At 42.0% G+C, this 21,706-nt stretch overlaps 1 protein-coding gene across 3 annotated transcripts in view; it reads right to left on the bottom strand.

The window, feature by feature from the left end:
• Nucleotides 1-21,706, bottom strand: part of fam184ab (family with sequence similarity 184 member Ab) — a 135,415-nt gene that overhangs the window by 27,482 nt on the left and 86,227 nt on the right. For all 3 annotated transcript variants that reach the window (XM_008397242.3, XM_008397243.3, XM_008397244.3), the window contains exons 12-15: nucleotides 21,519-21,640; nucleotides 14,210-14,360; nucleotides 10,380-10,592; nucleotides 1,763-1,916 (exon numbers count right to left, since the gene is read on the bottom strand). In XM_008397242.3, coding sequence (XP_008395464.2) covers nucleotides 1,763-1,916; nucleotides 10,380-10,592; nucleotides 14,210-14,360; nucleotides 21,519-21,640 — 640 coding nt within the window. The remainder of the gene's footprint in view (nucleotides 1-1,762; nucleotides 1,917-10,379; nucleotides 10,593-14,209; nucleotides 14,361-21,518; nucleotides 21,641-21,706) is intronic.

Here is a 21,706-nt window from a genome sequence, read left to right on the forward strand (position 1 = left end):
AGCTATGGCTAAACTTCTAAACACGTTAAACAATTAGCAGAAGCTAACACTAAAACGCTAAACACATAAAAAAATAGCAGCCGCTAAAGGTAATCCACCAAGCATGCAAAAATTTGTGGAAGCTAATTCTAAACCATTAAACGGATTGAAAAAAATAGCAGAAGCTAACGCTAAACTGCTAAACATAGAAAATTAGCAGAAGCTAACCGCTAAACATAGAAAATTAGCAGAAGCTAACCGCTAAACATGAAAAATTAGCAGAAGCTAACGCTGACCATTAAGACAACTGACTCTGTCACATATTCAACTCCTTCTAACTGGTGTGAGACACACACCAGTAAAATTTTATGACAATAATAAGTTTAAAGGTACAAAAAATGGCGGCCATGTTGAAAAATGACCACCATCCTCTAGAAACACTTGAAAGACTTTTACAGGAGCCAAACTCTGAACAAAGAGGAGAGCATCTGCTTCCTTTCGCAGATTTAATCCTCACTTCAAACATCTGTCATTGCAAACAGAACAAAAGAAAGAGGAAACGATTTCAGCTTTTCTGTCGACGGACTGTATTTCTCTGTAGTGAATAATGTCTGAAAACACATAACCCTGAGTGGGGAAGAGTATGAAAATTGGTGGAGGAAGTGATAATGAGAAAAGGAGGGTAATAAAAGGATGTCAAGAAGCAGGAGGAGAGAGACGGATGGAAGGAGCTCTGCAGTGTCAGGACCGAGACATGAAGGTTAATGGGGGCCCATTTATCTCACTCCGCCGCGCAGCGCTAACGCTAGCGCTGCAAACTGAATGGTACTCGTATATTAATACGCCTCGGATATATTTAGCCCAACTTTAACTCCTCTGGCATTTATTTTATCCAGTTTCTCATGTATGTTTGAATATATTTGGACACTGACCCAAAGTGTGTTGCTTTACTAACAAATCTGAGTTATTTAAAAACCTTTTAACTCGTCATTTAAGGAAATTTGAATAGAATGTTTTACAAAATTGTTAAAACTTTTTTAACATAACATATTTAATTAATTGAAGACATTTAAAACTTTTTAATGATGCATGGACGCCGTGGTTTATATGTGTTGCTAAGCCTGTCACAGTACATTTTGCTGAATACATTTTGGTTATTGCGATAAATTATATTATCGTTCTTTTGAGACCATTTTCAATAACGGTAATGGCATAATAAATCAAGAAAACATTCTCAAACATCAACAATTATTAAATCCTGTAACTGGAAGACATTTTAAATATCCAAAATAAAAAAACAAAACTACAGAAACATCAAATAAAATGAATCATGAAATCTCTGTAAACAAAATTATTCTTTAAAAAAAGTATCTAGTTGAGATCAAAGCACCAAACTGAAGATCTTTATCATCCAGGCTTTGGTAGACAAAAAAAGAGAAAAATGATAAATTATGAAAATGTAAATTACTGAACTTGTTTTAATTTTTCACTCGATGAACTGATTTATTGCAACAGGCCTAGATTTTCTGTAAACTGAGACGACCGACAGCTACCTCATATGGGTAAGACACTGACTGCTCCTTACTACTCCACACAATCCCATTAAAGTTAATAATCTTCAATGTGAAACTTTCCAAACGACGTCTGCCTGTATTTAAATAATCTGTCCATTTTGAAAAGTAAAATAAAACTTCCACCGGTTTTATTAGCTTCCATGCTAAAAGCAGATGATGAGAGGAAATCTGGATGTGACAGAGATCAGATGCAGGGAGGCCTCACTCACCCAGCATGGCTTTGCCCTCGTCCTCCAGCTCGAAGCGGAGAGTCTGCAGCTCCTGCTCTGACTGCTGTTTGAGCGTCTCGATGCTCTGCCGGTGGGCCTCCCGGAGCGACTGCAGCTCCGCGTGGTGATGATGGCGCAGACGCTCCTCCAGCTCCTGACGGAGGCACAGAGGAAGGAGCGTGTGAGTAAAACCAGAAAAGACCAAACGGTTTGGTTTGAAAGTTCATGTCAAAGAAACAGAAACACAAAAACAAAATATAAACGATGGACGATTAGAAAACACAAAACCAACACTGGGTTCAACAAACTGGACCTTTTAATTTTCAAGCAGATTAAAGTTGCTGTATGACAAATGAATGAACAACGGTGTGTTGGGGGGGCGACTGAAGATAGAAAGAAAAGAACTGCACTCCAGTACAAAACAAGGTTAATCTCAGAAATTTTTTAGAATAAAACATGGACATTTACGAGTTTCAAAAGTCGACATTTGGAAATTTTCAATAGAATTTCAGAGTTTTTTGGGGAAAATTTGATCCATTTTGCCCCATCAATCTACAACAAATAGAAAACAAAAAATCTAAAAAGAAGAAAAAAAGGATTTAAAATGTAAATCAGAGTTTGAATGAAGAATTTTTTTTCTTTACGTCGGCCAGCTATAATTCAAGACGATACACATTTAATTAAGGATAAAAACAAAAACATCCAGACTTGGTCTTAATAAACATAAAAATGTCATAAAGTTGACCTGAACTGAATTCAGTGAGCGCATTGGGGAAAAATAATTAGATTTTACTACCAGTAACTAATGATTATTTAGTCAGTAAGTAATATATTTCACTAAATTTAGATGAGTGATTAAATAAGAGTTCACTTCTTCCTACTCCTTTCCAAACAGGAAACTAGAAGTTCTTGGTTCTGTATGGATTTTTTCTCTTGATTTTAAAAACCTGTTTGAAATAATTAAACAAATGAACAAATCTCCAAAAACCAGAAATTAAATTAACCAAACCCCGCTTTTTCTTGAACTGGAGTCGTGGGCCGGACAAAATCAATCCAGGGGCCTCAAACGGCCCCCAGGCCTCCGTTTGGACACCCTGCTTCAGCCTTTTTAAAGCGGTAGCGTCGCGTTTCTCAGGTTCCTGCTAATCCTCATTGTCCTGAAGCGACCAGCGATGGAGGAATGAGAAAGTGGGTTTTAAAACCCACTAATCTGCCTCTGTCTTCGCCACAGATCAGTGGTGCTTTTGTAAAAATGGCGGCTCCATCCCTTTAATTAAAGGCAGCGCATTAATCTCTGCTAAACGCAGTGAATCCCATAATTACCATCTGACTGAAATGCTGCCGCTGATCCTCCGTCTCTTCTTTTAATGGGCCGTCGATATTTTTCATCAACAACGTGGAGGAGCATGAGCTGACCTTAATCCTGACCCCTGGAGCCGCAGGAAGTGATGCGTGAGGGCGCCGTAGCAGAGTTTTAACGTTCGAGCTTCCCTGAAGGCAACACAGGGACTCAGCAGCAAATTCATTTCTGATCCAGGATCAGAGAAACGGATCCAGATGAAGGATCGGACACGATTTCACGAAAACGTGGAGAAATTTTACAAATAAAATAAATAAGAATAAAATGATACAGAAGACGATGAAAGCATCAAAATGAAAACATTTTGATTAAATTGAGATTTTATCAGTTGTTAATTATTATACAACATTTCTGCAGCGTTTCTGTAAATGTTGCTATAGTGTCAGACTCAACTTTAAAGAAGGAATGAAGAAAAAAGGATGGATGGAAAGAAGGAATGAAGGAAGAAAAGAAATACAGATGGAACACCTGAGAAGTAAAAAAGGAAGAACGGAAGGAAAGAAGCAAAGAAATAAAAAGAATGACTGACAAACTAAAGGAATGAAGGAAAAGAGGGATGGAAAAACTGAAAGAAGAAAGTAAAAAAAGAAAGAAAGCAGGAAGGGAAGAATAAAGGAAGAATACAAAAATGACAAAAAGGAAGGAGATAAGGAAAGAAGGATGGAAGGACACATGGAAAATAAAAGAACAAACTAAAGGAAAGAAAGAAGGAGCAAAGGAAGGAAGGAAGGAAGGAAGTAGAGACTGCCGCTGCTTGTCGTTTAGTTGATGGAGAGAATCGGAGAGGAAGAACTCAGTTTTTTTCAGCAGCAGCATCCTGAAGAATCATTTTGGTAAAAACTAAATTTTGCTGATTTCACTTCAGACGGAAAATAACGACCGTGTGACTTTTCACCCACTGTATGGAAACTTCTGGCTCGCGCTGCGAGTCGCCCTAAAACTTCCCAAACTTGCAGACGTTTTTATTTGGAAACTTTCCGTTTTGTGCCGTAATAAAATCGACCTGCAAAAAGAACACTCATCACCATGAGCGCGACGCGGAGGCAAAACGAAGTAAAACAAAGGAAGATAAACTGCCAGCCGCTTCTATTTGCAGCTTTCTGTATTGGCGGCGGGAACCAAATCTGGTTATGTGAACGTGTGCGCGCCCGTGTTGCAGGGATTTGGAGCTACTTTATTACTCCTTGGATATGACTTCCTGTGAACTGTGAAGAGATAACGCCAGGCGCCGCCATCCAGCCTAACACGCATAAAACACACATTCACAAATCATCCCTCAAATGGCTCCACTCAGGATAATTGAGTTTGCTTCCCCGGCGCTGCAGACAGAAATATAAACACCGCCTGGATATAAAAGCCTCTGTAAAGCTTTTAACTCCCAGTTTCTCTGCTTATTAACTAAGACTGCAGCGGGAGAGAAGATGCTTCAGATGATTTCGTCGTTACACAGAAAGTTTCCTCTTAACGCCACCAGAGAGGAGAATACTTCTGATCAAATTATTTATCTATGTCATTCAAGGATCTACAAAGAGCCGTGTTTCCTTTGATTATATAAGTGCGCAATTTTATGTATAGAAAATAAATTGGCTTCATGGAAACAGGAATTTTCAGCCATGTAGAAATTGGTTTATTTGGCAAAAATGCAAGGGAAGCACTTTTTTTTTGCCTCACACAAGTCACATGATCAACGACGGGATGTTACTACTGGTAGAAACCACAAAGAAGAAAACAGGAAGTAGTAATAGGATGCTTTTCAATTATTTATCACCTGAACAAATTTATGCACGCATGATTTTAATTGTGTTTCCAATTTGATGGAAACACAACAATATAGAAATTGTCTCTTTTCATCATTAGCAGAATATTCACAAAGTTTTGAGCACATTTGTTATGGAAAAGCAGCAGCTGTGGGCGTTCTGCAGTAGCAGTCAGTCTTACAACTACTCTGAAGAGGCCTCTGACTGAAGACTGTAACATTATATGTGAAGTCAGTAGCTGCACACTGCAGCTTTCATGAAAAAAAATAATTTTTTTTTTTTTTTTTTTTTTACATATTTATTAAAATGATCAAAGCCTCGTTTTCAACTCCTCTGTGATTTGGGGTCAGAGTTCAGGTATTGTTTCAGCTATGAGATGCTCATAATCTGTTCCCAATAGTAAAAAATAAAAAATACAAATATTAGGGCTCAAACAACTAATCAGATTCATCACCAATAATCGATTAATCCTTAACTTTACTATACAGACTCTAAAGAAGGTCAGTTGCTAAAAACCAATATATTCTGATAAGTAATTAAGACAAATCTTTACAAAAATATAAACATTTTGCAGCCGAGATAAAAACACTTTTGTTGTTGATGTGTTTTAGCCAAAACTCGACGGTCAGTTTTCGCTTCGCCTGATTCAGATTCACTAAATAAGTTATGTTCTGCCAATAAAATGTTTGTTTTCTTAAAGTATTTGTTCATTTGCCTTTTTAATGTATTACTAATATTGTATAAAAATGCTTAAGAAGTAAATGCAATTTCTGATGATCTGATTAGTCGATTAATCATTAAAAGTAAAATAATCGTTCGCTCTATCAATCAATCAATCAAATTTTATTTGTATAGCACATTTCAGCAGCAAGGCATTTCAAAGTGCTTTACATAATTAAAATAAAAACAGAAATAAACAGTGAGAAAGAGAGAAATTTAAAAAATAAAAATAAAAAAACAAACTCCCGTTGTCCTTTGCGGAATTTAACTAACTATAGAGGACTCCGCCGTCCTTTGCGGAATTTAACTATTTCATAGAGGACTCCGCCGTCCTGTAGCAGGGGACGCCGCCGTCCACACAGAATTTAACTAACTTAGAGTTAGGGGAGTCTGCCCTCCCGCGGACTTTAACTGCTTTTATTGTACCTGACAGTGCCTAGGATTCTCAGGGTTTAACTTCTTACCAGAGGACGCCGCCGTCCCACACAGAATTTAACTAACTTATAGTTAGAGGAGTCTGCCCTCCCGCGGACTTTAACTGGTTTTATTTTATTTTTATTTTATTTTAATTTTTATGTTTTTTTTTTATTTTTTATTTTCTTAAGACATCAAAACCCGCACTCTAACCCTAATTTAGTCATAAGCAACTCTAAACAGGTGGGTTTTAAGTTGAGATTTAAAGGCACCAAGTGTTTCAGCTGTTTTACAGTTTTCTGGTAGTTTGTTACAAATCGGTGGTGCGTGAGAATGCTGCTTCTCCTCGTCTGGTTCTGGTTCTGGGGATGCAGAGCAGACCAGAACCAGAAGATCTGAGGGGTCTAGATGGTTGGTACAGTAATAACAGATCTTTAAGGTATTGTGGTGCTAAACCGTTCAGAGATTTATAAACTAACATCAGTATTTTAAAGTCTATTCTCTGAGCTACAGGGAGCCAGTGTAGGGACTTTAAAACTGGTGTTATGTGGTCTATCTTCCTGGTTTTAGTGAGAACAGCAGCAGCAGCTTCTGGATCAGCTGCAGCTGTTTGATTGATTTATTAGTCAGACCTGTGAAGACGCTGTTGCAGTAATCAATGCGGCTAAAGATAAATGCATGGATGAGTTTCTCTAGATCCTGCTGAGACATAAGTCCTCTAATCCTAGAGATGTTCTTCAGGTGATAGAAGGCCGACTTTGTAACTGTCTTAATGTGGCTCTGAAGGTTCAGGTCAGAGTCCATCACTACTCCCAGGTTTCGGGCCTGATCGCTGGTTTTAGTTGTAATAACTGAAGCTGTGCATTGATTCTAGTTCGTTCCTCTTTAGGTCCAAAGATAATAACTTCAGTTTTGTTTCTGTTTAGCTGGAGAAAGTTTTGGCACATCCACACATTTATCTGTTCTAAGCATCTATTCAGTGATTGGATGGGTTCAGAGTCACCTGGTGACATCGTGATGTAGAGCTGTGTGAGCTTAGAGCTACCCTAAGCTCTAGAGTAAGTACTTTTTTTTTTTACCAGTTAAGAATCATAACATCTGTTCAAAAGTAAAAAAGTACAAATCCTTCCAGCTGCACAGCATCCAGACAAATTAAAAAAAGAACAAATCAGAAGTAACCAAACGCCACCCTGAGCAAATCAGAGCGAACAGCGAGTTTACAGAAGAATATTAAAAACTGAGCTGCATGACTCAATCGCTCTTCCTTATTCAAATTTATCGTCAGATAGTTGGCAGCAACACATGGAGGACGCTGTTCTCCGACCCGCAGCTTTCAGACAATTACAGCATCCGAGAGGAGAAGGGGGATTTAAAACCAAGATGTATGGCTGATCCAAATCGACCTTGACTGAAACGGAGGGATTAGCGCTGAGCGACGACTCATTGGCACGTTGAGGAGCGCGGGCTTTTATTTTGGAGCATGCATATTTCCACATCAAGCAGAGGAGAGGCAGCGCTGTCAGAGAGAGTGAGGCGCGGCGGCGGCGGCGTTGATGAGTCACTGCCGCTCTAACCTCGACTCTGACAAGACGGAGCTGAATTAAAATGTCAAGCAGCTGGTCTTGTCCTGAAGAGCTGCTTCCACCGCCACACAAAACGGTCAAACTCACCGGTTTTTAAAAGAAAAAAAAAAAAGATTTGCACTTAAGCTAGCTGGCAATTCTGTCCTGCAAAGTATTTGGACCCTTTGAAATAGCAAAGCAGCACAAAACTGTGAAAGAACACACGCCAAAAACACAACAAATACACTTAAAATAAGACAAAACCAAGTTAGAAATAACTTTTCAGCTAGATATAGGAGCTTATAAGTCAATAAAAATGTATTTCTTTCACTTGCAGATTATTTCACAGTCTTGTTGTGAAGAAACCTTGTACTTTTCATTAATATTAAGTAATTATTGATTTAAAGGGGCAGTTAAGATGTAAAATCACTTTTTTTAAAAAAGTTTTAGATCATGTTTTAATGTTATTTCCTCATCAAAAACAGACCTGGAGTGTCCTTTAGTCTCCATGGCAACCATTCAGCTCTGCAAAACACCTGTGTGGACATAGCTCCGCCTCCCCCACTCAGCTCCTTCAGACTAGCCAGCAGCAATTAGCAAACACCTGAGCCCATCATAGGAGCTGCGTCTCAGTGAAAAGCAGTGAGAATGTTGTTAAAGGGTTAACAGAGGAGCCATGTTGTCATGACTTTTAAAGAGACAGGTCCAATTTCAAGGTTTTAAATCAAGAAGTAAAATTTATTTTAAATCATATTTGACATATAAAGTGTTTTTATAATAACTGAAGGCTATTATAAAAATTATATATACATGGTTGTACTATAAAGTGACACTGCGTTTGGAAACACATAATGCTTCTCAAACAAGCTCCTAAAAGTTACATTAACTTAGTTTTGTATTATTTCAAGATATTTGGACTAGAAACAAAACAGAAATACTCGATTTTGTATTTTTGCAGTGCAGATTTACACAGAAAGACTGTGACTTTTGAAGGAAACTGGCTTCACTGGATTTTTAAAAATATTTTTTATAAAAATAAAATAAAATAAAATCTTCCTCCATTAATTAGGAACCTAAATACTTTTCCCCCCAGCTCGGCTCTGTTATTATGAAATCCACTTTGCCGTCTCAGACATTAACTCCGCTGACCTGAAATAACACAGCTGAGCCTGCAGGCAGCAAACAACATGATTTTATGAAAACTTGCTGCTGCAGCATCGTTTGTGTTCCCCTGACTGTTTCCAGCTAATCTGAGTCATGAACCAAAGAGGCAACCCAACCTGCAGCCTGCAGGAAAAGATTCTTTTATGGGCTAAGAAAACAGAAAAAGCTCCCAGGTGTATTAATAGTAACATCATGCAGGATTTCATTTGGCTTTTCTCTCTACAAAACTCAACAAAAACGAATTAAAATGAAGAAAAAACATGTTTTACTAAAATCCCTGCAGTGATAAATATACTGTAAGACAAGCAACAGAAATGCATTGTGATTTGTATCTAAACTACTAAACTAGTATTTTTAAATTTATTGGTATTTACTGAACAAATAGTGGAGAAAACAATTAATCTGGAGGGATTTATTATGACAATGACAAATCAAAATTCCTATTGTGAAAACAAATTTATCACAATAAATTATACACTTTTTGTGCAAAAAAACAAAACCTTACCAAGTATTTTTGTTTACTTTATAGTGAAAATATCTCAGTTCTCTTGAAAGAAGACAAAACTGACTTACAGGTAACAAATAATAAATTGTTTCAAGTAAAAAATGTCTTAATTTTGATTAAACGTTTTAGTTCCATTGCAGAGTCGGGCAGCAACTAGTTACATTTACTGCAGTAACTCTTTTGAAGAAAATAGTTTTAGGAGTATTTTAACTATTATGTACTTTTTACTTGAGTGATTTTATTATGACCAAATACGCTTTAAATCAGAAAAGTTTATTTTGCCTGATTTTGTTATTTTCGTCTTTAAAAAAAACAAAATTTCCACTAAACTTTATATTTTGGTCTGTCAAAACTTTTTAACTCTTTACTTTATAAAATATACTTTTATAAAGTATTGAAAAGTATTTCAATATACTTTTAAAAGTATATTGAAGTCTTGCTGCTCTACCCACCTCTGTTCCTCTGGCAGATTATTTCACTCATAACATGGGAAAATGTTTTGCTATAAGTGAAATAATAACACGGGAAAAATCATATAATAATCTATAATTTGCCAATTTCAGCAACAATAAAGAATTGTTGAATTAAAACAAGCTGCTACAGCTCTGGGAAAAATTAAGAGACCACTTAAAATGATTTTTTACTTTTTATAGGCTTATGTTTGAGTAAAATGGACATTGTTAATTTATTCTGTGAACTGCTGACAACATGTCTCTGAAATTACAAGCAACATTTTTGTAGAAAATGAGAAATGGTCAAAATAACAAAAGAGCTTCCAGAGCTCAAATAATCCAAAGAAAACAAGTTAATATTCATTTAGAAACATGAATGCTGATGTTTTAACTCAGGAATCAACATTTGGTGGGAAAACCTCGAGGTTTTCAACGCGGTTCAGTGCAGTGGGATCTATTTGTCCCAGAGCTGGAGATGTAAGTTAGTTTTATCTAATTTCAAGTGTACAAAGACATTTGCACAAGACTTTGTGATTTTCTAGAGATAAATTGTGCATTCTGGTTCTGGTAGTAGCTAGCAGGTAAGTGTGGATGATAAAACATTTTGGAGAACCTTAATAAAGCATCGATTTCTTTTAAAATCCCCCACATCGCATCGTTTGTGCGCTTCGCCCTTCACCGACCTTCAGGTCGCGCTGCCTGGCGTGCTCCATGTCCTGCATGGCGCAGCGGTGGGCTTCCTGCAGACGCTGCTGCCGCCTCTGATGCTCCGTCTGCAGCTCGTCCAGCTGCATGCGCAGGTGCTCCCTCTCCTGGCTGAACTGGTGCTGCAGCTGCTGCAGCGAGGACTGCGACTGCGACAGCTGCATCTCCAGACTCTGCTTCAGCAGCGATATCTGCACAGAAACCAGGCGACGTTAAACACCAAACCGATCGAAGGGTTTTTAAGCCGAACGTGTTCAGTTCATCGCTGTACGTTCGGTTCATCCTGCAGGATAACAGGAGCAGAAAAAGACGCAATCAGTTTGTTAGGAACTAATTTTTTAATCCCAAAGCTCGAAGAAGCTTTTAGCTTCATGCTAATAACTCTGAGTTCACGGCAGAACATAATAAAGTAAAGCTGCAATGCAATGAAAGGCTCGCTGAAATCCTTTGTTGGTAGGAAGGAAGGCGTGTGACTCTGTAGATTAGTGTGTCTAGACAGACTGCAGAGGAACGGTGAATACAGCTTTGTCTAATGATCAGCTTCACCTTGTAGAAGCTGCCAACATAAACAGCTGTGAAGGCAGAAAAGCTCATTCAAAAACATAGAAGTAGCTTATTTTTGAGCAAATTATGCTCCGCATAACAGAAGTTATTGTGATAAACAATAATATTGTAGTTTTGAGAACATTTTTAGGTAAAAAAAAAAAATCAGAATTATTAACAAACTTTAATCCTGGTGAACGTTTAACGCTGGAACTGGAAGAGATTTTAAATGTACAAAACAAACAAAACAAATAAAATGAACTTTGAAGTCTCTGTGAAGCTCGTCGAGACTTATAATCCAGCAAAGATAAAAGAAAATGACAGAAACTTGATTCACTGCTTATTGTGACAGTTTTAAGTTGACAGTCTGTGTGAAACTCCCAGATGCAACATGAAGTTAGTCACGTTTATTAAAAGCATAAAATGTCTCATGTTAACCATGTATGTGTGCATTTAGGTTGAGTTACTAAGTTTGGTTTCAGAGCAGCCATAATGACTGTGTTGAAATTAAACTCAACAAAAACAGCAGCTCACCGGGGAATGCTTCAATTTTATTAACCTCTGTAATTAATTCATTTTTAATTTGCTGCTCTGGTTCATTAAGCTTTCCTTTTAAGTCTCCTTCTAAAAATGTTGCACGCTTTTACCACAACAAAACTGGGTTTCATGAGGTGAAAGCTGTGATTTTTGCTTTCAGTCACGGGATAAAAGTAAGTACACCTCTGTTCAATCCTCAGATTGGCTACAGGAAGCGCCTCACTGAGCTGACAGCATGCTATGCTAGCTAACACGAGCTTCTCCAGGTCATTTACCGTTTCCCATCATGCTGTGCTAGAAAACAGCTCAATATGTTTTACAGCATGTAACTTTTATAAAAATGTTTTATTTTACATATTTGTTGAAACTATCTCTCTGCTGTGACAGTTCAGTCTGAGACGGATGATCTGTGAAAAGAAATTTAACTCATCTGCCTTCTCCCAGCGCCAACTAGAAACAACCAATCAGAGACAGGAGGCGGGGCTTAGCGCAGTCAATCACTCCCCCTTTGCTCTTTGCTACACTGAAGCATAGCATAGCATGCTAATTAGCATGGCTACCAATGACAGTTTTCCAGTAACGGTAAGTTGTTTCTCAAAATTTGCACATTTAGCAGCGAGTACATGAGGATGATTGACAGCGCCAAGCCCCTCCTCCTCGCTATGATTGGTTGTTTTTGGTTGGGAACTGTACATTTCTTCAGACAGAGATAGCAGCTCAGGTAGGAGGAGGAGATGATTATCCGTCTCATAAACATGGTGACAGTTTTAATAAATATGTAAAAAAACATCTTAATTATAAAAGTTATACACTGCAGCTTTAATAAACAGCTGTTCTGGTTGGATAAGAATCTTCTGGTTCTGTGAAATAATCATCTTGAAAGAGAAACGGGCCGTCATGGGTCGTCTTTCTCCATGGCGTCGCCCGTTCAGCTGAATCTGAATTATTTTGGTCCAGCTTTGTAGATAAAACTTGATAAACAAACAAAGGAAAATGTAGCTCAGATTCTCCTCCACCAACTTTTCAGAAAGTTTGAAAATAACCTCCAGCTCTCCATGTTTGCCCTTTTAAACTTGGTAAGGCTCAGACCCAGCAGTGGTTCGCTACGTCAGAATTTATTTTGCTTTGTTTGCGCATCAACTCTTTTTCAGAAAAGCCCAAAACGACCGGAAACGAGTGTAAAAACATTTTGAGGAAGTTTTAAGAATTTTGTTGTTGCTGCTCTGATACAGCAAAGTTACATCCTACAGCTTTAATGATAAATAATAACAAAAACTGGCGTGTTATTTTTCAAACACTGTGCTGTATTACAGTTCAGCTCTGAGGGATCAGCTCAGCTTTCATTGAGGATCTTCTTCTTCCAAACGTCACATCAGCTCCTGCATCAAGGCGCCGCTGACATCACTTCCATCTGTTAAAATGCAGGTCATTAGATTTTCTAAACGCCACCCCGCCTGTCAGAGCGCATCCATCCCGGGGATGAAAGCTGCTCCGCTTTGGCATCGGATTGGATCAATACGGTTTAGCTGCCTGAGTGGCAGCAGGACGACGCGCCGCCGTCGCCTGACGCAGGAACGAACTTCCAGTGACCACAGAGCAGCTTCGCCGTGCCGCCATTACAGAGCAACGGTCAGGAGTCTGCTGCCGTCTGAGCTACACGGAGCCGAGACAGTCAGTCAGTCAGTCAGTCAGTCGCTGCTCTTATTGTTGTTCTTTTCTTCCAGCCTCCTGATTTTCTCTCTGCTGCTTTCATTACATTCATTCAGCTAAAAAAATCAAGTATCTCATGTAAAGAATCAAACCAGACGGATGAGGATCCTCCGTTCTTCAATAAGCAACAAATAAGTTTAATCAAAACGAGCTCAATCATTTCTATTTGCATGATTTATTGTTTTTCTCTTTCTACCAAAAACTGGATGAGAAAAGTTTTGAATCTGTTGCTTTGGCCTCAACCAAACCTTTTTAGAAAAACTATTTTGTTTACAGAAACTTTATAATTAATTTTATTTATTATTTATTATTATTATTTATTTTGGAGTTTTAAAATGTATTTTCAGTCCAGTGTTAATATTTTTATTTGAATTGGTCATATTCTTAATAATGCTCATTTATATAGTGCAGGTTTGTTTGTAAATGAATAAATATTTTATTCACACATTTAAAAACAAATCACCAAACAGCGAAACCAAAATATCTTAAGAAAACAGAAACGCTCCCAGACAATCACGTTTCTACATACCAGTAATTTTCTTTATTTTACCAGAATCACACAAATCTTATATTTAACTTTCTTCATCTGTGAGTTTTGCATCTTTAGCAAACGAATAAAATGTTTCTTGCTTCTGATTCTGGATGAATTTTATTATTTCCAGAGGAAAAGTTGCTACATTTTGTTTAATTCAAAATAACTATTTGTTCTTTTTAAATGTTTATTTGAATTTACAGCTTATTGATCTTTGAAGAGTGTTCTTCTATTATTACTATAACATTACTATTACATTAGTTGAAAATAGTCTCAAAATAACAATATTATAGTTTATTGCAATGATTTGTGGGACAATTTGTTGCGACAGGTCTAGTCAAATCACTTGTTTCTGTCTTCAGAAATGAATTTGCTGCCGTTTTTAAATTCCTGACATTCAGTTGCCGTTGTTTCTCCTGCTTTCCGAGGCTGTAAATAAGATGAGGAAGACTTGGAAGAAGGTCAGTCACGATGCAGGAGTCGCACCTGTTCCAGCAGGTCGTCCACTTTCCGCTGCCAGCTCTCCCTGGCGCTGTTCTGCTCCTGCTCCTTGCTCTGCGCCAGCTGAGCCAGAGCCGCCGTCTTCTCCTCCTCGTGCTCCTCCCTCAGCTCCTCGCGAAGCTTCTTGCACTCCTGCCTGTAAAAACAAAAGAAAAAGAAATTCTGAAACAGTTTGTTTAAAAGAGGAGGAAAGTAAAACTTTTAAAACTGGGGACCAAATGATCTGTAACCTGAACATTCTTACATTTTGAGAAGGAGGAAGTTGCGCTCAGAGTTTTCTTCAGAGGTTTTCATGTTGTTCTATTCTCTGGTTCTTGGTGCAGCGCCCCCACAGGCGAGGAGGGGAACAGGTTTTTCCATTAGCTTGTATTTAATATTTGTTATATTTTCAGCCTCTGCGGTTCTTTTTCACGCTGCACTGAATCAAACGTCTGAAAAACCTGTTCCCCTCCTCGCCTGTAGGGGCGCTGCACCAAGAACAACTGAAGGAAACCTCACAAAAACTTCCTTCTTCACAAAATGTAAACAAAAATGGAGAAGCAACAGATATTAAAGGTTGTAGAATTTCACTTTTGTCTTTGGTAAAAAAAACAACCCATTTCTCCTGCTAGCGCCTAAACCATTTGCTCTGGTTGCATTTACCCAGAATGCCCTGTGCTGTAGTCCACTTTCTGCTTTTGAAGGCATTCACATATGCAATCGAACTGCAAACATAGTTCACCTGAACCGAGGCTGATGTTTGCTGGTGGACCAGGGGTCACTGTTTTTGGGCCCCATCTGGTTCTTCCAACTGAACCAGACTTTCTATGTGCAAATGCAGTGAAAGTCGCAGGACAGCAGATCTCGAGGAATGGACTTCGGCTGATCTAGAACGACTGCAGAAAGAGGAATGATCAAACATCCTTCTTTATCTTTAGTCTCCTTTTGGCTAGAGAGCTGAGCAAAGACATCATTGGTTTCCTTGGATCAGTTTTTGTCTTCGGCCTGCATAGAAGGATGTGTAACGATCACGTTAACACTCACCCAGATGTTTGCTACTAGGGTAAAAGTGCTCCAGAGAGCTGAATGTCCCCCTAATGGCAGCAATAAATTGCCCTGTGCCGCTAGACCCCAACACGGCTTTTAGTGGGTGACCATCTCTCCTCAGCGCCGCCGCTGCTGCTGCCTCCTCCGCGCCTCGCCTCCGAGATGAATGTGTGTGTCTGCACGCTGTCGATGTAATGGCTGAGTGGGAGTTGAAATGGCAGCTGTTAAATGGAGTATCCAGCAGGCAAGCACGTTTTTTTTATTCTTGTCACTCAGAGCTATTAAGTGTCAGACTGAATGCGGGATCTCACAAAATGAACCCATCTCCTGAGAAACGTGCAGGTGTGAAGCTGCAGATCAGACGGCCGTGATGCTTTTTATTTCAAGCACAGAGTAAGAGAAAGATCGATTTGTTCGCCACACGGGGAGTTAAAGCTCGGACCATCAGAACCGGCGTCCCTCAGGGCTGACTCCTCACCCCACTCTTCTTCTCTCTGTACTAATGACTGACCAGTCAGGGAAACTCCAGGAATTTGCAGATGGCACCGCTGTTACTGGTTGGCGCTAGTCAGAGTTTCTTCCCCCATGACCAGTCGAAGCACCAGGACCAATAACATAAAAAAATAAGTGAAATTTAATTAAAATGTCACCAAAGTACAAAGAAAACCCACAGAAACCATGGAGAATTGATAACCAAAGGATACTTTTTCAAATATTCCTTGGAGACTCTTCGTTTTTAAAGAAGTGAACATTTTCAGTGAAAAGTGATGTTCTTTGAAACGCATCTCTGTCCATTCTCTCAACAAAATGTTACGTATTTAGTATCCATTTCTATACATCTAAAACATATTTACACTTTTTAAACTTTCAAAGAGGAGAAACAGATTGCCAAAGATTTTCAAATGTCTGCAGACGGGATTATTGAGCTGCAGAAGATAAAGAAGGTGATTAAATATTAGCTGACATTTAGCTTCACAGTCTCAATGTTTATCTGCAAACAACTGTACACAAAACCTGCAGCCTGAAATTCAGACCCAAGGAAATATCAGATATTCCTGAAGGAAAAATCCCTTCGAATTGTTTGAATTAACTTTCTGAGACATGGAGGGTCAAAGAAAAGACCATCTGAGTCTAATTCTCACATCTGACAGAGAAAAAAAACCTTTAAAGTTTCCCATCAATTTGATAATTTCACAAAAGGCATATAAAAAAAGCTGACTGTTGATTAGTATTATTTTCATGTGTATAAATGGTCAATGTTGTTAGCAATTATAAGATGAGAAATGCATAAAGTGACCATAATCTGCTGAAGATCAATGCAACCAATCAAAGCAACAGTTTCTTCCTCGTTGTTTCAAGAATCCAGCAACAATATTTAAACAAATATTTAACTGTTCGCTCAAACGTAAACGCTCGATAGTGATTACCGTATTTTCCGCACTATAAGGCACCTAAAAACCTTCAATTTCCTCAAAAGCCGACAGTGCGCCTTATATATGGACCCATATTGAGCCACAACACATCTAGCAGCTACGGTAAGCAGCCGCCGACTTCATTTTCCCCCGTAGAAGAAGAAGTGTGCGGTGCATACTGGGATAGTCGTCAGAACGCTGGTTTGTTAATAAAGTTTGATAATACATTTAAAGCCAGGGGTGGGGATAGAGAGACGGAGACTGCAGCGGCAGCGTGTCAGTTGGTCTGTGTTACCCAGAAAGCAGTTGGGCACAATATTGCAACACCAACACCGTGAGTGAAACAATGACTTGGGCAGCCTACTGTATAAAGCACTCAGGGACTATTTCTTTACAAACGTGGATTGTAATAATAGAGTACGGAACAAACTGGCAACCCAAACTGTAGCGTCTATAGTATGTGCCTTATAATCCGGAGTGCCTTATAGTGCGGAAAATACGGTAGTTTATCCAGCTGCTGCACATAAAAATTTTATGTTAAATTAAAGGCATCAGGTCTACACACACGGCGATAAAACGACTTTGTTTTTGCTTTTTAAATGACATTTTATTGCCATAAAATGCGAGCATCACTGGATGCGTCTCTGGATCCAGAGCGCTTGGTAATCTGTGAATCATTCGTCTTTCCATTTTCAATTCACGACCAAAAAACAAAAAATGAAAAAGCGAAAGTGGAGTTTTCTTTGATTTGTTTGTGAATTGAATAAACCCCCCTAAGATCTTGTTTTTTTATTTGTCTCAGACTGAAAATGCTCAGAGGTTCTTCGCTCTACAGAATCTGAAGAGAGAAAGACGTTCGTCACCGGAGCGTTTCGGTTGGATCGATATCCGAGTTAAGTTTAGACGCTGATTTTATTTTGTAAACTTTGCCTCTAAAGATGCAAGTCCTGCTGCTTTTCTCCATTAATGTCACATCCCGACTGCTTCTGCTGCATTAATGTAGTTTCACATGATTTATTCCCTTTTGTCACCTTTCAGTTGTGTTGATCCCTCAGCAGCGGAGCTTCAAGCGGAAAACATTTGAATTAAACACTAAATTGGCTCTTTAGTTAACATTTAGTGAGATAAATCTCTCCAACAGCAAACATTTGTGGAAACTTTAAACTCTGCACGTTTCCTGACACTTTAAATAAAAGATACTGACACCTGTGGGGCAGAACGTTTATTCTCATCCATTTATTTTGGTTTTCATTACCGTCTGAAGTGGCTTCAGCATCAAGCAAAGAAACTTCAAAGTGTGGAAAACGCTGAGTCATTGCGTAGTTTCTGCTTTTACCACGTGAAAAAACACAAGTTCCCACAATTCAAAGGGACTTTTTGCAGCTTCATTCTACAGCTGCAACTAACCATTAGTTGTCAGTTTCTGCAGATTTTTCACTGAACCACTTCTGCCTTTTTATGAAATATCAGAAATTCATTGACATATGCAGGTAAAAAAATATTACATTTTTAAAATGAGAAAATAATTATTTCAGAAAAGGCAGTAACTGTCATGAGGCGGTGTGGAGGTAGGTGAGGAGAGACGCAGGATGTGATGAAAATGATATGTTTAATGAATAAATCCAACGACAAGGAACAGCGGGGAACAACACGAGGAAACTGGCAGCACGGAGACAGGTGACATCAATCGACATACAATTGACATTAGTAGACAAGGACCCGACGAAGAACACAGACAACAGGGGAGACTAAATACAGGAGGCGGAGCTTGAGCCGCGGTGGGCGGCGACGCAGGAGGCGGAGCTTGAGCCGCGGTGGGCGGCGACGCAGGAGGCGGAGCTTGAGCCGCGGTGGGCGGCGACGCAGGAGGCGGAGCTTGAGCCGCGGTGGGCGGCGACGCAGGAGGCGGAGCTTGAGCCGCGGTGGGCGGCGACGCAGGAGGCGGAGCTTGAGCCGCGGTGGGCGGCGACGCAGGAGGCGGAGCTTGAGCCGCGGTGGGCGGCGACGCTGGAGGCGGAGCTTGAGCCGCGGTGGGCGGCGACGCTGGAGGCGGAGCTTGAGCCGCGGTGGGCGGCGACGCTGGAGGCGGAGCTTGAGCCGCGGCGGGCGGCGACGCTGGAGGCGGAGCTTGAGCCGCGGCGGGCGGCGACGCTGGAGGCGGAGCTTGAGCCGCGGTGTGCCGGTCGGAGCGCCGGCTGCTGCAGGCGCTGGAGACTGGGGTTCGGGCGGAGCAGAGGCCGTGGGCTCGGGCGGAGCAGAGGCCGTGGGCTCGGGCGGAGCAGAGGCCGGGGAACCGGCAGGACGGCCGGGCGGAGTCTCGGGCGGAGCGCCGGGGAGCTGCGCACTGGCAGCGGACTCGGAGAGCTCTGGCGGAGCGCCGGCTGTTGCGGGCGCTGGGAGCCCGGGCGGAGCGCCGGCTGCTGCGGGCGCTGGGAGCTCGGGCGGAGCGCCGGCTGCTGCGGGCGCTGGGAGCTCGGGCGGGAGGACACTAGGGGACTCTGGAGGGACGCTAGGGGACTCTGGAGGGACGCTAGGGGACTCTGGAGGGACGCTAGGGGACTCTGGAGGGACGCTAGGGGACTCTGGGGGACGCTAGGGGACTCTGGGGGGACGCTAGGGGACTCTGGGGGGACGCTAGGGGACTCTGGGGGGACGCTAGGGGACTCTGGGGGGACGCTAGGGGACTCTGGGGGGACGCTAGGGGCTCTGGGGGGACGCTAGGAAGCTCTGGGGGGACGCTAGGAAGCTCTGGGGGGACGCTAGGAAGCTCTGGGGGGACGCTAGGAAGCTCTGGGGGGACGCTAGGAAGCTCTGGGGGGACGGTAGGAAGCTCTGGGGGGACGCTAGGAAGCTCTGGGGGGACACTAGGAAGCTCTGGGGGGACACTAGGAAGCTCTGGGGGGACACTAGGAAGCTCTGGGGGGACACTAGGAAGCTCTGGGGGGACACTAGGAAGCTCTGGGGGGACACTAGGAAGCTCTAGGGGGACACTAGGAAGCTTGGGGAGCTGCACACCGGCAGCGGGCGCAGGAAGCTCGGGGAGCTGCACACCCGCAGCGGACTCCGGCGGCTGCTCACCGGCAGCGGACGCGGGAAAATCCGGTGGTCGAGGGCGGCGGCGACGTCGATGCCCCGGGGCCGGGACCTCCGGCGGCTCAGAGCGATGGTGACGCCGTGGCCCGACACCTGGTGGGCAGATCGCCATACGAGTCCCCCACCAGGGATTCATCCGGTCGTCTCGGTTCCCCGGGACCGGGACCTCCGGCGGCCCAAAGCGATGGTGACGCCAGCCAGCGGCAGGCTCGGACGGCTGGCCGGCAGGACAGCCGACTGAAGGCTCTGACGGAGCGGGCCATGCCACCAGCCGTGCCGCCTGACGACCAGGAGTCAGTCTAGCCCCCTGAAACCCCATCACCACGGGGACTGTGGCGACTGGAGACGGGCAGACCGTGGCGGCAGCGGGAAACTCCGGCGGCTGCGCGCCGGCAGCGGGAAACTCCGGCGGCTGCGCGCCGGCAGCGGGAAACTCCGGCGGCTGCGCGCCGGCAGCGGGAAACTCCGGGGGAGGCTCGGGCGCCGCGACAGCGGCGGACTCGGGAGGCTCGGGGGCCGCGACAGCGGCAACGGCAGGAGACGGACATGCAGAGGTGGTAGGATTGGCGGGGCGGAAGCGTGGAGTATCCGGTTTAGGAGGCAGAGGGTCGCCAGCCATGATGGCCATAGCTGTCTGGCGTTCCCACTCTGCCTCCAAGAGAAGCTCCTTCAACCCCAGAACCGGTAGCCGCGGAGCCCAGTACTCCAACTGGAGTACCAGTCTCGTGGCGAAACCTAGCCGACGCAGGGCGGAGTACGGCTTAGATAGGGCCTCCATATAGCCCCTAATGGAGTCCTCGAGGTAAGCTCGTTCCACCTCTGTCGGGTTCATCCTGTTCGCGTTTCTCACCCTTTAGTGGTCGGGTCCTTCTGTCATGAGGCGGTGTGGAGGTAGGTGAGGAGAGACGCAGGATGTGATGAAAATGATATGTTTAATGAATAAATCCAACGACAAGGAACAGCGGGGAACAACACGAGGAAACTGGCAGCACGGAGACAGGTGACATCAATCGACATACAATTGACATTAGTAGACAAGGACCCGACGAAGAACACAGACAACAGGGGAGACTAAATACACACGGGGCAATCACGGGAACGAGACACACCTGGGAGACAATCAACGGGGAAAGACGCAGAGACAGGACTAACAGGGAACAGAATCACACAGAAACTAGAAAATAAACACATAGAAACACGGATCATGACAGTAACAGCCTTCCTTTAGTGAGCGTTTTAAAGAAAATACGTCCAACATCAACATGTGAAAAGCTCAGTCTTTTCTGCTTCGCTTATCAATACATTTAAAGGCTGATCTGGTGATTATTTTCTGGATTAACAGATTAATAATTGGCTAATAAAAGATGCTTTTAGGCAGATTTATTTGCTAAAACTGCCATCTGAGGAGTTTTGGACAAAGGTGGTTTTTCATCTTAAATATAAAATTTTTGTACAGTTTTGTCTTAATTGCTGCTCTGTGTTGTTCTTTCAGCAATATCCCTTTTTTTTAATCTGTATGCTCCAGTTATTGATTAATCGATTACCAAATTAGTTGACAGTTATTTCAATAATCAATTAATCGCGATTAATTTGATTAATCGTTTCAGCTCCAGTCTGGTAACATATTTACCTGTGGATCTGACTGAGCATGCTCAGTTGATGCTATAATGTCTCATTTATTTCTTCCTGCATGATTTGAGCTTTTTAAAAGGAACTCGGTCAGTTTTCGGTTTTCGGTTCCCGACCCGAACGCTCAGACTTACCGGAGCGTCTCGGTCCATTTCAGCTCCAGCTCCAGCGCCATCTTGTCCATCTTATGCTTTTCTTCTTCTTTGGTGGTGATGAGTTTGGCTTCATGTTGGCGTTTTTGGATTTCCAGCTCCCCCTGAGGAACAGACAGATGGACCTCTTAGTGATCAGTTGTGTATTTATCGATAATATTGATCTTTTG

The sequence above is a fragment of the Poecilia reticulata genome, chromosome 21 (genome assembly GCF_904066995.2).
Source record: "Poecilia reticulata chromosome 21, P_reticulata-male-v2, whole genome shotgun sequence".
Taxonomy (NCBI): Eukaryota; Metazoa; Chordata; class Actinopteri; order Cyprinodontiformes; family Poeciliidae; genus Poecilia; species Poecilia reticulata.